The sequence below is a fragment of the Ipomoea nil genome, unplaced genomic scaffold, assembly GCF_001879475.1.
Source record: "Ipomoea nil cultivar Tokyo-kokei standard unplaced genomic scaffold, Asagao_1.1 scaffold1339, whole genome shotgun sequence".
Taxonomy (NCBI): Eukaryota; Viridiplantae; Streptophyta; class Magnoliopsida; order Solanales; family Convolvulaceae; genus Ipomoea; species Ipomoea nil.
In genome coordinates this window covers 7598-26885 of record NW_017617767.1, presented here as the reverse complement: position 1 = coordinate 26885, position 19288 = coordinate 7598, and the positions used below count along the sequence as shown (strand labels likewise).

Genomic DNA, 19288 nt, shown 5'->3' with positions numbered 1-19288 from the left:
ATTTTCATAAAAAGGCTAGAAAGAACATGCCCTTTTTTTAAACAAAAGCTAAGGTCCAAAGGCTCATTAAATAAAGGTCCAATCCATTGACCGAATTAAAAGGTTAGGGAATTGGGTCTAAATAAATGCCTTAATAAGGTTCAAGGGAAAATTACAAAAAGAGTTGAAAAGGTAATTAGGAGGATTAAATCCATCCTTATGGAATATTAATTTGGGTTTATAAGAATAATTTCCGGGGTGTCACAAGTCTTTTGGTGGTTAAGGTCACAAGGTAGCTTTTGCGTAGAACACACGTTCGAATAGCGGTGGTAAACTTTCATGTAAATAAAAAAAAATGTTTACTCTTCTTTGTCTGAATTTATAGAAAATATATAGCAAAGAATTTGATTTCATTTTCATCCACTCTTCTTTGTCTGAGTTATCTCATTATGACACTTAGTATAAGTGGATTCCTATCTTTTACTCCTATACTCAGATTCTTGATGTTGACACTTTTTTAAGGATTCACATGATGAATATAACTTATTAGTGTTTGTCATATTAGGAGTAAAAGTAATGGAATATATATTAACGGGGCGTTTGGTTGGAGGAAAGGAATTACGTGGGAAATGAATTACAATTTCATGGGAGATGAATTACTGGGAATAAAGTACAAATTTAAATTCCAGTGTTTGGTTTATAGGAATAGAATTACTGGGAATTTCAATTCCAATGTTTGGTATATATGGAAAAGGGAATAAGTAGTATAAAGTCTAAAATGCCCATACTTATTATTATTATTATTATTATTATTATTATTATTATTATTATTATTATTATTATTATTATTATTGTTATTATTATTATTATTATTATTATTATTATTATTATTATTATTATTATTATTAATCCTAAATGACCAAATTCAAATTTTACTTTTGAAAATTTATGTAACACACTATAAATAAACTCTAAAATTGCATACCGAAAGCAATAAAATATATAATGGAGTTTTAAGAACACATATTTTATTGGGGTTGAACAATAAAATCTAGGGATCTTGGATCTATCTTATAATTCATTGTCAGACACTATTCCACCCGAGCTTGGTAGCTGCGTTTACTTGGAAATCTTGAATCTAACAAATACTAATCTTGAAGGCCCAATTCCATCAACTTTGGTAAATTTGAGGGTATACAGTTCTTACAACTTTCTCACAACCATTTCATCGGTCAAATCTCAACTTTCTTGAAAGATTTCAAACTTCTACAAAATTTGAATCTTTCATACAATAATTTTGAAGGAGCAGTACCAACCACATGAATCTTCAACAACACAAACTCAGTTTCAGTTGCAGCAAATAAAAAGCTGTGTGGGGGCATACTTGAGCTGAAGCTCCCTGGGTGCAATACTACAAAGCCCAAAAAGAGAAATTCAAAAGCTCATTTGAAAGTAGTAATTCCTTTGACTCTTGGGATTGGGCTAGTTCTTGCCGTGTTTCTTCTATGCCTTAGGTGGTTAAGAAGACAAAGAAAGGAATCATTTCCAGATTTGCAAGAAAACTTCACCTTAAGAGCGTCTTATCAAACTATCTTCAAGTCCACTAATGGGCTCTCTGCTGAAAATTTACTAGGAGTTGGTGGTTTCGGAGCTGTATATAAAGGATGTTTTGATCATGATGGAACTATTTTTGCAGTGAAAGTACTTGATCTTTTGCACCATGGAGCTTCTCGAAGTTTTGTTGCCGAGTGTGAGGTGCTGAAAAACACCAGACACCGGAATCTTGTCGAGGTGCTAACTGCTTGCTCGGGGTTTGATCTTCAAGGAAATGATTTTAAGGCTATAGTTTATGAATACATGGATAGTGGAAACCTTGAGAATTGGTTGCATTTTAGTCCCCAAGAGAATTCCCAGATTGAAGACAATAAAAGCTTATGTTTTGTTGAAAGGTTAAACATTCTCATTGATGTGGCATGCGCTTTGGATTATCTTCATAATGATTGTGAACCTGCAATAATCCATTGCGATCTCAAGCCGAGTAATGTTCTCCTGGATAAAAACATAACTGCACATGTAAGTGATTTTGGACTGGCAAGATTTGTACAACAAAGGATTCAAAGCTCTTCATCAGACAACCATAGTTCTATAGGAGTACAAGGAACGTAACTGTTGGATATACACCCCCGGGTAAGTTTTATAATTTACACCAATGCCTAAAAAGTTCTCCAATCTTTTTCTTACTTTCAAATGCATTTACTCTTGTAACCTACATTTGGATAGTCACTTTTTTTTTTTTTTTTATTTCTAGAGTAGAATATGGTATGGGAAGCAAGCCATCAAAAGCAGGTGATGTATATAGCTTTGGCATACTAATCTTGGAAATGCTCACTGGGAAGAGACCTACACATGAATTGTTCCAAGATGGCTTAAACCTTCATAGCTATGCTAAGGCTGCTTTAGCTGACAGAGGAGTGGAGAATGCAGATCCCAAACTTCTCCAAGAAAGAGATGAACATATACAAATGAGGAAGAAAGGGAAATCCTCAAAGGAGAATGACAAATTTCATCTGTGCTTAGTTTCAATGATCAAAGTTGGGGTTATTTGTTCTGTAGAATTCCCACCAGATAGAATGAAGATTCGTGATATTGTTGGTGAATTAAATAAAGCAAGAAAATCGTTGTTGATGTAATTAATTAAGCTTAGGAGTTTGTTTTATTATTTTAATTTGTCTTTTCTATCTTTAAAATCTGTATGTGTTGGTGTTTTAAATGACAAATATAAGTATAAATAAGAGTTAATTCTAGCAATAGTCCTCCGACTATTGTGATTTTCCAAATTTAGTTCTCGTCTTTTAATTTGGACGAAATAAACCCTTGACTATCAAAATTGTTTCACTATTGGTCCTTCCGTTAACTAAGAGTTAAATAGATGTTAAGTTAAAGGGTAAAAAGGTCATTTCCAAATTTAGATCTTTCTTCACCTTCCTCTTCAACGAGTCCGTGTATCGGTGATCTGATGCTCCATGCCATCAACTGAATTTTCAAAGCAAAGCACAAGGGACATGCAAAGGAATTTAAGGAAAATACGAAGACTTCAAACAGGACTTCAACTGAATTTTCAATACTCCCCTTTCATTGTCTCTACCTCTAAATACTTCCCAGTAATGATCAAGGCCTTGCTCTATTTTAATTTTAAATAAAGGCTTTATCGAATTCAAAGCTACTTGAACATACCAAAGCAAAAGACTTTACCATTTCAAGTGCGCACACACAAATAAATTAATTTAAGCTTCCATGTACGACTTTCAGTCTAATTGAAGACCAGTATTTCATCTCACAATACACCACATATTTACTCTAAAATAATCCCTCCAACCTAACAAGAACTTCATATATCTAGCCGTATATACACAAAGTGACAAAACATAACAAATTTAAAATTCACAACACTAATTTGATCGAATGGAATAATAATCAAGCAAGAGGGGCATTGAAATTGATGAAAATCTTGATACCTGGATCAGAGAAAAGTCACAATACGATAACAGACAAGACGAGTATGAGTGGGATGAGTTGGACGCCGTTCTCCGCAAATCTTAGCCGATCTCTCTCTTTCGTGGTGAGATAAGATTGGGGGTTGTATGTGGGCAATAGAGACGACGGCGAGGAACGTGCAGGCAATAGAGACGACGGCGAGGAGCATGGGGAGGACTAAGAGAGCCGGCCGGAGCTTGAAGACCGGTACATGATCGCGACGGCGGGAATCAAGCTGATAAATGTACTGGGTTTATGACCTCGAGCGGAAGTTACGACCCCTCATTTTTTGTTAGGTTTATAGTTTTCTTTAGGAAAGACCTTTCATCAATTTCAATGCCCCTCAAATTCCTTCGCATGTCCCTTGTGCTTTGCTTTGAAAATTCAGTTAATGGCATGAAGCATCAGATCACATATACACAGACTCGTTGAAAAGGAAGGAGAAGAAAGATCTAAATTTGAAAATGACCTTTTTACCCTTTAACTTAACATCTATTTAACTCTTAGTTAACGGAAGGATCAATATTGGAACAATTTTGATAGTCGAGGGTTTATTTTGTCCAAATTAAAAGACGAGGACTAAATTTGAAAAATAATAATAGTCGGAGGACTATTGCTGGAATTAACTCTATAAATAACTTCCATAGAAGTACGTCAACATTTATATTTACTTAGTTCATCGATTTGATAATTAACTAGCCCTAGTTGACCATATTTTCACGACTTGTAGGTTACAATGTTACATGTTGTGTGCTATTCAATACTCGTAAGTTATATGAAATAGCTTTCTAGTACTTAACCATATTAAATTATATGACTTTGATTGATTTTATAAAATAAATAATAGTATTTGTAAAAATAAGTGAATTGATAAATAAAAATATATTTTGAAACCAAAATCCGACAATTTAATTAATTTTAAGTTTAGATCAGAACACTTACACAGTAAAATGCTTTTTTTACATTATGTTTTTGAGGGCTGGTGACTTTTTTTTGTGCAGAAACCAAGGGAGGGAGAAGATTAGCGAAAAAGGGGAAAAAAATGCATTTAGTGGCTAGTTCAAGCACAACTTTAATTCTCTCTCCTCAATTTATTCTTCCTCCTTGACACATAAATATATGGGAGAGAGAAGATGAGCCCGCATAGGCAGCTCAGTTGATCATAGAGGTGAGTTTGGAAAGAATGATCAGGGATCGAGTTTCACCAGCGGCATTGTGAGAACAACTTCTCAAAGTGAGGGAGGTTTCTTGTGGTGTGAGGGAGCCCTGGGGTTGATATACGAGTATTGTAGTGTTATTTACAGATATACAAAATGGTCTGAATAGTTTGTTGACACTTAAATTTTAATAAATATTGATTATTTATCAATATTAGTATATTTGAATATATTTATGGATAATATTGATATTATCTAATTTGTTAATTAGATAATATCAAAAGAGTTTGAGTTTATCAAAACTCTTCTATCCTACCGCTATAAATAGGACCTATTATTATTTCTATGTAATAACAAATCCTAGGGAAAAATTCATAGAAACATCCTAAGCTTTGAAGCTTATTCAGGGATCACAATATCCTGAAAATAAAAGCCATCCTGAAAATAAAAGCCCCTCCTCCAATCCAATCATATCTGTTGATCCAAACCTCCATGGAAGATCATGCCATTTGACCCCGGAGGTCTTTCAACGAAGACCAAACTATATATACCAGCTCTTCTTTGAAGATTAAGCCACCTGAATTCCGGAGGCCGTTTAATGGTGGAGTGTTCAATGCGCCCTTCAGTAGTGGAGTGTTCAAGGCGCCCTTCAGTAGTGGAGGGTTCAAGGCGCCCTTCAGTAGTGGAGGGTTCATGCATCCAATTGAAGAATAAGATGAATCCAGAGACTTGTACCCACACCACATTGATACTTGACATGTAACTCAGGAATTTTGAATTTCAAAAAAAAAAAAAAAAAAAAATATATATATATATATATATATATATATATATATATATATATATTCAATTTTCTTTGTTTACAAATTGGCACGCCCAGTGGGACAGCTCTACCATTCTACCGGTATGGGAGCAAACCCATATGAAATTTGATATGAAGGAGGTTAAATGATACTCCTTGGAACGAGTTAAAACGGCCTCATATCATTCAAGGCTCCTTGGCACGAGTTGAAAAGGCCTCATAGCATATCTTTCACGGCTCCTAGGCACGAGTTTAAACAACTTTATATCTTTAATTGTATTGTCGAGACTTCCTTGCTCTACATACTCTCGAGTGATATATGCTCTCAAGTGGTGTACACGCAAGTCTCGGGGGGGGGGGGGGGGTCATTTGTTGACATTGAAAATTTGATAAATATGATTAGTTATCAATATTAATATATTTGAGTGTATTTGAAAATATTTTGGATAATATTGATATTATCTAATTTGTTAATTAGATAATATCAAAAGAGTTTGAATCTATCAAAATTCTTCTATCCTACAGCTATAAATAGGACATCTTATTTCTATGTATTCATCCTAATAAATAATCATGTAAACATCCTGAAAATATTATTCAGAGACACAATAAAAATGTGATCCTAAAGGAAAAAGTCCTTCCTCCATGATGATCATGCCTGTTGATCCAAACCTCCATTGAAGATCAAGCCATTTGAACTTGGAGGTCCTTCAACGAAGAACAAGCTATATATACAAGCCCTTCTTTGAAGATCAAGCCACTTGAATTCCGGGGGCCCTTCAATGGAGTGTTCAAGGCATCCAATTGAAGAATAAGAAGACCATTCAGAGATCTTGTACCCACACCGCATTGATAGTCGTTGCAATCAAAATTTTGAATTTCAATATATATATTCAATTTTCTTTGTTCATAAATGATACTCCTTTGCACGAGTTAAAACGGCCTAATATCGTTCAAGGCTCCTTGGCACGAGTCGAAAAGGCCTCATATCATATCTTTCAAGGCTCCTTGGCACGAATTGAAACGGCCTTATATCTTTAATTGTAGTGTCGAGACTTCCTTGCACTACATACTTTCGAGTGGCATATATATGCTCTCAAGTGGCATACAAGCTAAACAAGTCTCGAGGGGGCATTTGTTGACACTTAAATTTTGATAAATATTGATTATTTATCTATATTAGTTTATTTGAATATATTTCATTACATTTATGGATAATATTGATATTATCTAATTTGTTAATTAGATAATATCAAAAGAGTTTGAGTTTATTAAAACTCTTCTATCCTACCGCTATAAATAGGACCTCTTATTTCTATGTAATCACAAATCCTGGGGAAAAATTCATAGAAACATCCTAAGCTTTGAAGCTTATTCAGGGATCACAATAAAAATGTGATCCTGAAAATAAAAGCCCCTCCTCCAATCCAATCATGCATGTTGATCCAAACCTCCATTGAAGATATCAAGCCATTTGAACCCGGAGGCCCTTCAACGAAGACCAAACTATATATACCAGCTCTTCTTTGAAGATCAAGGCACTTGAATTCTGGAGGCCCTTCAGTTGTGGAGTGTTCAAGGCGCCCTTCAGTAGTGAAGTGTTCAAGGCATCCAATTGTAACTCAGGAATTTTGAATTTCATATATATATATATATATATATATATATATATATATATATATATATATATATGTATATATATATATATATATAGGGGAGTTCAGGTGCGGCAGTGTCTTACGGTGCGGCGATTTCTTACGGTGCGGCAACACCAATAGTTCAACAAATATGCACCATCAACGTTAGAAAATACACCACACAAAACAGAGTAAACAGAGCCCCGCATCGCCAAACACACACCATTAGGTGTGAGTAAAAACACCATACACTGTTCAGAAATACACCATTGGGGGTGGTGAGTTATATGGTGTATTTTTTTGAGTCTGTTGTGTATTTTGTGATGTTTTATTGCATTTCATTGTGGTGTGTTTTTATTACACTGTTGGTGTATTCTGGAATTCCGCAGCACCGCCGCACGGGAAGACCCCGCCGCATTTGAACTTTATTCTATATATATATAGGGTCGCACTCAGGCGTGGCGACAACTTCCCGTGTTGTCCTGTGGCGATTTTCAGAATACACCAATAGTTAGTAAGATATACACCATCAACGTCAGAAAATGCACCACAAAAAACGCAAACAAATTAGGTACGTTTCACCAACAACACACCATTATGTGTGAGTAGAAATATCATACAGTGTTCGAAAATACACCATTGGGGTTGGTGACTTATATGGTGTAGTTTTTGGGTCTGTTGTGTATTTTTTGGTAATTTTTTTGCATTTCATTATGGTTTGTTTTCCTTACACTGTTGGTACATGTTTTTAACACTGTTGGTGTATTCTGAAATTCCGTCACACGACCACACCTAGCAACATGACCACTTATGAGCATTATTCTATATATATATATATATATATATATATATATATATATATACAACAGTGTTCTGTATAAACAAAGAAAATTGAATATATATATATATATATATATATATATATATATATATATTCAATTTTCTTTGTTTATACAGTTCAGTCGCTGATTCTAAAAGCGAGGAAGAAGATGGCCAAGTGCTGCGAGTTTTGATCGTGAAATTCAACCTATGCATTTCAATTTTGAACAAATTCATCAAATGCATGATGACCAACCACAACGAAGAGGCAAGAAACCAATGCGAGATGCAGACATTAACTATTATCATATTGGCTTTTCCTTTGGCCAATGCTAGAATGAGCACGAAGAGTTTACTCCTCAGTATAGCCCAACTAAAAATATTTTAGAAGTTGGGATGATATTCCATGACTATGACGAGTTGAAAAAAAAAAAACAGTTACCTTAGTCAATATGCATAATTTCAAATAGACATCGAGGCATTGATGCGATATTCAACAATCTACCAGAATTGCAACACGTCTATCGTCGTTGTTGCCTTCGTCATCTACAATGTAAGGGCTTTGAATCTACACAATTTTGTCCAAACCTTGTCAACACACATTATTGACTATGACTCTGATTTTGATGATTCTTAGATCATTTCCTTGATGCCCTGAAGCCAAGAGAATTCATGTCATTTTGTTTAACGAATAAGCTATTTTAAGAGAAATTAAAATAGTATAATAAAACAAACTCCTAAGTCCTAAGCTTGCACGAAGAAGGATTTCCTTGATTTATTTAATTCACTAACTACATCAGCAATCTTCATTCTATCTGCCGGAGATTCATTGGCGGAACAAGCAATCCCAATTTGGATAATAGAACCTAAGCACACTTCAAAGTTGTGTGATTTGACATCGTGGAAAATAGCATTAGCTGATTGTAAAAAGAAGTTTGGTAAATTAGTTGTTAGTTGATAGTTGATTATATAGAAACTAATTTTCTTAAAAAGCATATTGAAAAAGCTGCTCAAATCAACTTTTCAATTTAGTTTTTGAAGCAATAAGCTGTTAACAAAAGCTAATTAATCAAACACTCATATTGGTTGTTTAACAAAGTCAAACAGCTAACAATTGTCAAACAAGTCAAAATTGGTTGATAGACTAACTATTTTAGCAAATAGGGCCATTATTCTCTCTCTCTTTTTTTTTTTTTTAGATAATTTCCTTGATGTCCTGAAGCCAAGGGAATGCATGTCATTTTATTTAATGAATAAGTTAATTAAGCTTATGTAGTAAAAGCAAGCTCCAAGGTCGTTTTACAAAATTTCACCAACAAATTTAATTTGCAGAAATAAAAAAGGGGGAAGGAAAGAGATAATAATTGTCATTTAAAACACCAACACATTACACATACATGTTTTAATTTAATGATACAAAAGACAAATTTAAATAATATAATGAAACAAACTCCTAAGTCCTAAGCTTGAATCAAGAAGGATTTCCTTGATTTATTTAATTGACTAACTACATCACCAATCTTCATTCTATCTGCTGGAGATTCTTTGGAACAGGCAACCCCAATTTGGATCATACAACCTAAGCACACTTCAAAGTTGTGTGATTTGACGACTTTGTTCTTGGTTTTTGTCTGTTCATCTCTTTCTTGGAGAATTATTGGATCCACAATCTCCACCCCTCTGTCTGGTAAAGCAACCTTAGCATAATTGTGAAGGTTTAAGTCACCTCCGAACACTTCATCTGTAGGTTTCTTCCCGGTGAGCATTTCCAAGATTAGTATGCCAAAACTATATACATCACCTGATTTTGATGGTTTGCTTCCAAATCCATATTCTAATCCCAAATAAGAATAACAAATGTATACTAGATTAGAAGAGTATACAAATTTGACAGTTAAAAGATCGAGGATTATTATAGTACTTATCATGCATACTTACATACCAGGTGGTGCATAACCAATAATTCCTCGAACCCCTCCTGTAGAACTTTGGCTTTCTAATGAGCTTTAAATCCTTGTTTGTACAAATCTTGCCAATCCGAAATCACTTACACACCCAGTCATGTTTTTATCAAGGAGAACATTTCTTGGCTTCAGATCGCAATGAATTATTGCAGGTTCACAATCGTTATGAAGATAATCCAGAGCGCAGACAGTGGAATACTATGTTGAATGATGCTCTACAAAGAATGGGGTTCAAACAGTCCCTGCCTGACAATTCCCCCCTATTCACAAAAGGGGTTGGTAAGTCCTTTGTAGCCCTATTAGTATATGTGGATGATATAGTGGCTGCAAGTGCTGGCTTAGAAGCTATACAAGAAGTCAAAGTACAGCTCAATGAAAGGTTCCAATTAAAAGACTTGGGGCCTATGAAATACTTTCTTGGATTGGAGGTGGCCAGGCACAAGAAGGGCATTGCAGTTTGCCAAAGGAAGTACGCTTTAGAATTACTTGCTAATACCGGTTTCATAGAATCCAAACCTGCCCATAGTCCCACAGTTCCCTCACATAAACTAAGCAAAAGTGAAGGTGAGCCTCTTGAAGACAGTAGTCAGTACAGAAGAATAGTGGGCAAACTACTTTATCTAACCATCACTAGACCTGACATTGGTTTGCCACACATCAGTTATCTCAATTTCTGGACAAACCTACCCACTTACACCTCCAAGCTGCTCACAGAGTATTAAGATACATAAAAGCTGCTCCTGGCCAAGGTCTTTTCTTTCCAGCAGTCTCCAACTTACAGTTAAAAGCCTTTTCTGATTCAGACTGGAGAGCATGTGTTGATACAAGAAAATCAATAACTGGATTCTGTGTTTTTCTAGGAGGTGCTTTGATTTCATGGAAATCCAAAAAGCAAGCCACAGTTTCCGTAGCTATATTTCAAAGCTTGGATTGCTTGACTTGTACAATCCAACTTGAGGGGGCTTTTAGGATTATAATCTCCTGTATATCTACTGTCCTTTGTATTTCAGCAACTTAGTTACGAGTTGGAAGTTAGTTACTTAGAAGCAGCTAGCTCTTTCCTTTTATATAAAAGCTCTCTCTTCTTCCTATTGTAAAGTACGACAGAATAATACAGTTTTCAGTTCACCTTTCTCTGCTCTCAATCTGCAACAGTATATGAGAGCAAATTGTAATGGCGGTCTCGACGGTTTGTTGTCGAAAATGAAAGGACCTGAAAAGAATACATTTGTGTGTTGTCAAAATTTTTGGAATAAAAACACGTAAATAACTTCCAATTTATTTTTTTGTTTTTTTTAGGTAGTACAAAAATTGATTAGGAATAGGTCAAAGTACATATTAGAGCCATGTATTATAGTGTTTTGTTTAATTTAGTTCTTGTACTTTTATTCTATTCAATTTTGACTCTCTACTTTAAAAAGTGGTGAAACAAAGGACAATAGTTAACGATGTTAATATTACCGTTAACTTAGTTTACGCGGCTAACATCATTGCTGGCACATCATGATATTTATATTCCAACTCAAATATTATTTTATAAATATTTAAATTAATTATTTTTACCACTAATATAGTACACTAATATGTCCAAAATAAATAGTTACGACCATGCTGACATCAAGTGTCCAAATCTCATTAAGAACATTGTTGTAATGATCTATTTTGGACATACTAGTTTAACTAAAGTATTGGTGGTACGAAAAATTAATTTTAAATATTTATAAAGTAATATATGAGTAGGAATATAAATATCATGATGTGACACTGATGATGTCAGCACCACGTAACCTAAATTAATTGTAATACTAACAGTGTTAACTATTGTACTTAATTTCATTACTTTTTAAAGTACAAAAACTAAATTAAACAAAATAAAAGTATAATGACTTAATTGAATAAAACACTATAGTATGATACAGAGACCTCGTAAGTACTTTATCATTGTCTATATTTTGCGGTGTGATTGGTATAAGTGGATTCCTATCTTTTACTCCTATACTTAGATGTTGAGACTTTTTTAAGGATTCACATGATGAATATAACTTATCAGTGTTTGTCATATTAGGAGTAAAAGTAATGGAATAGATATTAACGGGGCCTTTGGTTGGAGGAAGGGAATTTCGTGGGAAGGGAATTACAATTCCATGTGTGATGAATTACGTACTGGAACTAAAGTAGAAGTTTAAATTCCAGTGTTTGTTTTATAGAAATAGAATTACTAGGAATTTCAATTTCAATGTTTGGTATTATTGTTATTGTTATTGTTATTGTTATTGTTATTATTATTATTATTGTTGTTGTTGTTAATCAAGGTTGAAAAAATCGTTAGGCGCCCTCTAGGCGCTTGGGGACCGCCTAGGCGGGCACCTAGAGCGATTAATCAGCGCCTAGAGCGCCTAGGCGGGCGCCTAGGTGGCCGACCTCCTAGCGCCTAATCGGCGCCTAGGCCCAATTTTTGCAACACTGTTGTTAATAGTACATGGAGACATGTAGTACAACTCTTTGCAATTCACCAATTATTTCTTTACATTCCTGTAATTTCAACTCACCACCATGATAATAATATTTTAAATAATTAAAAAAAAAGATCTCATTGAAGTTAAATGTTTTGCATTTCTCTCTCTTCTTGTGATGCAATAGATATTCATTTTCTTTATAAAAAATGAAGCAGAGGGATTTAATTCTATTGATTTTTCTTTTGTAAGTAGATGAGTGTGCAAATGGTTATGCCGGTCTCTCCAGGTTGTTGTTGAAAATGAAAGGACTTCAAAAGAATACATTTGGGTGTTGTCAAACTTTTGGAACCAAAATCCACATAAATAGCTTTCAAACAAAAAAATAAAAATAAAATTGGGGGTTTATTTGAGGTGGTAAAAAATTGAAGAGGAATATTATTTTCTATTTCCTCTTCTCCGATAATCAAGATCCTTAATTTTCTCCAAGGAAAATACATTTTTTGAGTTTATTTTTCTGACATAATTGATGGATTAGATAGAAACAAATAAATCACATTAGAATAGCTTTCTTGTGAGATGTTACATTCATGTAGTGTCCTTCCTACCACTCTTTCATGACACCGTTGATAACAATTAATATTTATGCATATTTAAAAAATATATTTACAAAGGCCTATACTTATTATAATTAAACCTTTTCCTACGTTGTCTATTATCATTTTCAGTTTAAGCCAGTTTATTCCGTGTTGTATAGAATCACAAGGCCGACAATGGAGTTTCCTGTATATATTTTCTATTGGTCTTTGTTTGATTTGTCCCTTAGCTTGTAAGACTCATATTATGTGGACTCACATTCTCTAGGCAAATTATGCTGTCAGCACGTGCCCACCATGCACAGGTACGCACAAATCTATATCCATAATTTATATACTGTAGATTCATAATTTCTAGAATCTCGGTGAGTTAAAATTTATACTTTAGATTCCAATTGATGAACTATGTTTACACAAATCAGTGCAATATAGAAATTATGGATCTACTGTATTTAGAAATTATGAATCTAAAGTATAAATTTTAGCTCACCGAGAGTCTAGAAATTATGGATCTATAGTATAAAAATTATGGATCTATAATATAAAAATTATGAATATTGATTCGTAAGCACCATGCAAGGTGGGCACATGCTCATAGCATAACGATTGCATTCTCTACTCCTAATGTGTTTAGATAATGGATATTATGAATTAGAATAATGTAGTTTATTAGTTAAAATAATATATTTTATGCGTTAAAAATGAACCTCCAGGGGTAAGATAAATGTGCTTTATGAGTTAGAATAATGTATTTTATGCTTTAGATTAATGTACTTTATGAGTTATAAAAATGTATGTCGTAGCAATGGAGTTAACGGTATCGTAAGTATAAATTTTAGCTCACCAAGAGTCTAGAAATTATGGATCTATAGTATAGAAATTATGGATCTACAATATAGAAATTATGAATATTGATTCATGCGCACCATGCAAGGTGGGCATGTACTCAGAGCATAACGATTGTATTCTCTACTCCTAACGTGTTTAGATAATGGACATTATGAATTAGAATAATGTAGTTTATTAGTTAAAATAATGTATTTTATGCGTTAAAAATGAACCTTCAGGGGTAAGATAATGTACTTTATGAGTTAGAATAATGTATTTTATGCTTTAGATTAATGTACTTTATGAATTATAAAAATATATGTCGTAGCAATGGAGTTAACGGCATCGTCTCTTCTTATTGACGAGATGACGTCGTTTTGAACCGTGGTCTACGATAAATTATATCGTGCACCGCGGTGCATAATCGATTATGCACCGAGCTTCAAAACGACGCCGTTTTGTTTAATGAAAAGAAACGATACCCATGTCGCGCTATTCCGCGCCGTTCTGCAAAAAGTAACTCTGTTATTCAGTTTCATTTTGTATACACTGAAGTTTCAGTTCAATACAAGTACAGTTTGGGTAGCTCAACTGGGCATAGAGGTGAAACTTTGAAAGAATAACCAGTGAGAGGGGCTCCTTGTGCGCAGTGAGCATTGGTCTAGCCTCTGTGGTTCATGTTCAGTGGTTATAATAGATGACAACTTCTGTTAGATAACTCAAAATAATCCAGACAACAATTAGTTGTCTGGAATTGAAGTATTGTGGATGGAATTTATTTTAAATTGTTAACTCAAAAACAATAATTATATTCCTACAAAAAATTGACTAATAATCAAGCTTTTGTCTTCTACAGAAAATGCATTCTCTTCTGGTCGTTTACTTTTCTAACGACAGTTGTATAAGCAATGGTAGATGAAAACACAAAATCAGATTATTCCTACAAAATCTTGCAAGTGGCATTCATATATATAGTGCCCTTCTAACGAACGATTCTTATATAATACTTACCACCATCTATCTTCCTTTGGCACTTCACTTACACCACACTAATGATGGCTTTTCCTACTCTTCATTTCTTTTTCACTACTAAGCCTATCCTTTCTCTGTATTTCTTCACTTTCTTGGTTCTAGGATCTGCCCTTATTTCATCTGCTTCCAAGCTACCAGGCAATGAGACCGACATTATATCACTTCTTCAATTCAAAAAAATGATCAAAGAAGATCCGTTTGGTGTCATGGCCTCGTGGAATGAAACCATCCATTTCTGTGAGTGGCCTGGTGTTTTGTGTGGCCGCCGCCACCTTAGAGTCATGTCCTTAAATCTCATGTCCTTGAAATTGGTGGGATCACTGCCTTCATACATTGGGAACTTGAGCTTTCTCAAGGCTTTGGACCTCCAAAACAATAGTTTTTCAGGTGACATCCCGCAAAGCATTGGTCATTTGCATAGATTACAAATTTTGAATTTGAACAATAACTCATTTAGTGGGTTTATACCGTCAAATATTTCTGTATGTAAAAACCTGCAATTTGTAGATTTCTCATATAACAATCTTGCAGACAACATTCCATCAGAGCTTGGCACCCTAAGTAATCTTCGAGTCATTTCTTTTAATCACAACAACCTTGTTGGTAAAATCCTCCATTCTTTAGGGAATCTTTCACTGTTTAATCACTTTGTTGTCTCCGTCAACAACTTATTTGGAGAAATACCCGATTCTCTATGTAAGTTGTCTGAACTACAATACCTTTTAGTTAGCCAAAATAATTTGAGTGGCACTATACCCCTTCTCTATTCAACCATTCATCCATGTTGACTATTAATGTGGCTGGAAATCACATAAGGGGGACTTTGCACCCCAACCTTTTCGTTACTCTTCCCCGCCTTTTTTTATTTTTACTTTTGTGGGAACAATTTCACTGGAAGTATTCCTGTTACATTATCAAATGCAACACAAATGCAAATATTCTGTGTTACTCAAAACAAAATGACGGGAAAAGTTCCTAACCTTGGAAAGTTACAAAAACTACAAAAGTTCTTGGCCGGAGGTAATCATCTTGGGGAAGGGAATGTTTTTGACTTGAACTTCCTTTCTTCATTGACCAATGCGAGCAACTTAATTAGAGATATTGGACCTTGGTGGTAATAATTTTGGAGGGGTCTTGCCTACAACAATCACTAACCTTTCAAGAAATCTTAGATTTCTTTCCATTCGGAGTAATCAGGTGTTTGGAAACATCCCAAGTGGTATTACTATTGTTTCAGAACAAAATCAGTGGTGAAATTCCACTTGAGATTGGGTTTCTTAGCAACCTAAGAATATTGATTTTATTTCTAAACAATTTTTTTGGAAAAGTTCCATCTTCTATCGGAAGTTTAACCCGTCTATTACAGCTTAATTTTGGAGGAAACTACCTCCATGATACAATTCCTGCAAGTCTCGGAAAATGCCAAAACCTAGAGTTTTTAGATCTTTCTCGCAACAACCTTAGTGGGCACATCCCTAAGGAAGTTCTTCAACTCTCATCCTTGTCATTGTTTTTGGATCTCTCTCACAATCAGTTCATAGGTTCCATTCCAAGAGAGGTTCGGTATTTGAAAAATCTAGGGATCTTGGATCTATCTTATAATTCATTGTCAGGCCCTATTCCACCAGAGCTTGGTAGTTGCGTTTACTTGGAAATCTTGAATCTAACAAATAACAATCTTGAAGGCCCAATTCCATCATCCTTGGCAAATCTGAGGGGTATGCAATTCTTACAACTTTCTCACAACCATTTCATAGGTCAAATCCCAACTTTCTTGAAAGACTTCAAACTTTTACAAAATTTGAATCTTTCATACAATGATTTTGAAGGAGCAGTACCAACCACAGGAACTTCAACAACACAAGCTTTGTTTCAATTGCAGCAAATAAAAAGCTCTGTGGGGGCATACCAGAGCTGAAACTCCCTGAATGCAATACTACAAAGTCCAAAATGAAGAATTCAGAATGTTATTTGAAAATAGTAATTCCTCTGATTTTTGGGATTGTTGGGCTAACTGTTGTAGTGTTTATTCTCTGTCGTAGATGGTTAAGAAGACAAAGAAAAGGACCATTTCCTAATTTGACAGAAAATCCAATCTTAAGAGTGTCATATCATTCCCTCTTCAAGTGCACTAATGGGTTTTCTCAAGAAAATTTACTAGGAGTTGGTGGTTTTGGAGTTGTATATAAAGGATGTTTTGATCATGATGGAACTATTTTTGCAGTGAAAGTACTTGATCTTTTGCACCATGGAGCTTCTCGAAGTTTTGTTGCTGAGTGTGAGGTGCTGAAAAACACCAGACACCGGAATCTTGTCGAGGTGCTAACTGCTTGCTCGGGGTTTGATCTTCAAGGAAATGATTTTAAGGCTATAGTTTATGAATACATGGATAGTGGAAACCTTGAGAATTGGTTGCATTTTAGTCCCCAAGAGAATTCCCAGATTGAAGACAATAAAAGCTTATGTTTTGTTGAAAGGTTAAACATTCTCATTGATGTGGCATGCGCTTTGGATTATCTTCATAATGATTGTGAACCTGCAATAATCCACTGCGATCTCAAGCCGAGTAATGTTCTCCTGGATAAAAACATGACTGCACATGTAAGTGATTTTGGACTGGCAAGATTTGTACAACAAAGGATTCAAAGCTCTTCATCAGACAACCACAGTCTTATAGGAGTACAAGGAACTGTTGGATATGCACCTCCGGGTAAGGTTTATAATTGACACTAATGCCTAATTATTTCTCCAACTTTCTTTCTACTTTCTATTGCATTTGCTCTTGTAATCTACATTTGGATAGTTGCTTTTTTATTTTATTTCATTTTGTTTTTGGTTTCATTTTTGGAGTAGAATATGGTATTGGAAGCAGGCCATCAAAAGCAGGTGATGTATATAGCTTTGGCATACTAATCTTAGAAATGTTCACTGGGAAGAGACCTACGGATGAATTGTTCAAAGACGGCTTAAACCTTCATAGCTACGCTAAGGCTGGTTTAGCAGACAGAGGAGTGGAGATTGCAGATCCCAAACTTGTCCAAGAAAGAGATGAACAAACACAAATGAGGAAGAAAGAGAAATCGTGCAAGGAGAATGACAAATTTGATGTGTGCTTAGTTTGTATGTTCAAAGTTGGGGTTGCTTGTTCTGTGGAATTCCCAGCATATAGATTGAAGATTCGTGATGTTGTTGGTGAATTAAATAAAGCAAGGAAATTCTTCTTGATGCACTGAAGATTAATTAATATGATATTTTTGGGAGCATGCTTCAGATCAGATAGAGTCCAAAGCTAAGCATCATCCTTTGAATTGATAAGTTGTTAGCATCAAGATGGAAGAAGTAGCTGTGGGAGATGTTGCCAGCTAGCTTAGAAATTTGTCTGCTTTCTTGAGCTGTGGGAGAAGGAACAGCAAGCAGAAGCTTAGGAGTTTGTTTCATTACATATTTTTGTCTTTTCTATCATTACAATCGTTGTTTGGTGTATTTGGAGAATTATTCTGGATATTGTTTTTATTAATGCTATTTCTTTATTTCCTTCTCAATTTCTACCCCTTTTTGCTTAGCTTTTCTGCAAATTTGTTGCAGCTTTTAGAGATAATTACACTTTTGGTCTTATAACTATTGAGGTCTTGTTAATTTCAATGCAGGACTTTCAAAATTAACAATTGAGTACCCTAACTATTCAATTTTTATCCATTTTGATCTCATCTAGTCAAATTGTCAAATGACAAGTAGCCAGAAAATTTTAATGTTAAAAATAATTAGAACATTTTAGTCTTTTGCTTATTCTCTGTTCTTCTCCATTGGGTCTCTTCTATGTCGGAAAAATTCATAGTAAACTAGAGGAGGAATTAATTCAGAAGAAATGAAAGATAGTTGAGCTGAATCTTTCATTTCCAAGGACACTGTTCTAACTCACAAGGTATATCAACAATTTTACAATAACGGATTACTACTTGCACAGATTAGGCAGAGAAGGCACGAGAACCGTTCTTGGAATTGGCAGAGAGAAGAGACCTTGCAACGCAATGAGAAGATTCCCAAATCCGTGAATTCATCGTCAGAACTTTCCGATCAAAACTTCAAAGAAATGTTTTCCGGCATATAATTTTTCCGCATAGAAGAGACCCAATGGAGAAGAAACATAGAAGAAGTAAAAGACTAAAATGTCATTATTTTACTGTTGGTCCCGATAGAATGAGATGAGAGTCTAGAGGGGGGGGGGTGAATAGACTCTCTTTTCGTTAGAAGCCCTAAACGTCACCTTTCGGTGTCTTGGCGCAGCGGATAAGATAGATTTGTTTTAGATACTTTGCACGAGTTTGCGTAATTAGACAAACTTTCGGTAACGATAATAAAGGAATGATATGAATGCACAAAAGAAAAGCGTAAGTAAAGAGTTAGAGGGGACACGAGATTTTATAGTGGTTCAGCCAATATTGCCTACTCCACTCTTCTTCCACAACTGTTGGAAGGATTGCACTATC

The 19288-nt window shown here is 34.7% G+C and overlaps 2 protein-coding genes across 2 annotated transcripts; both read left to right on the top strand.

Annotated features, from left to right (window-relative positions):
- The first annotated feature begins 10116 nt into the window (after positions 1–10116).
- On the top strand, positions 10117–10614 carry LOC109185669 (uncharacterized mitochondrial protein AtMg00810-like). The gene has a single exon (XM_019335627.1). It carries the CDS (start codon positions 10117–10119, stop codon positions 10612–10614), a length of 498 nt encoding a protein of 165 aa, XP_019191172.1.
- Positions 10615–14824: 4210 nt separating this feature from the next.
- Positions 14825–18034, top strand: LOC109185668 (LRR receptor-like serine/threonine-protein kinase EFR). The gene is made up of 4 exons (XM_019335626.1): positions 14825–15188; positions 17026–17511; positions 17655–17866; positions 17912–18034. The coding sequence occupies exons 1-4, from the start codon at positions 14825–14827 to the stop codon at positions 18032–18034; spliced, it is 1185 nt and encodes a 394-aa protein (XP_019191171.1).
- The last annotated feature ends 1254 nt before the right edge of the window (positions 18035–19288 follow it).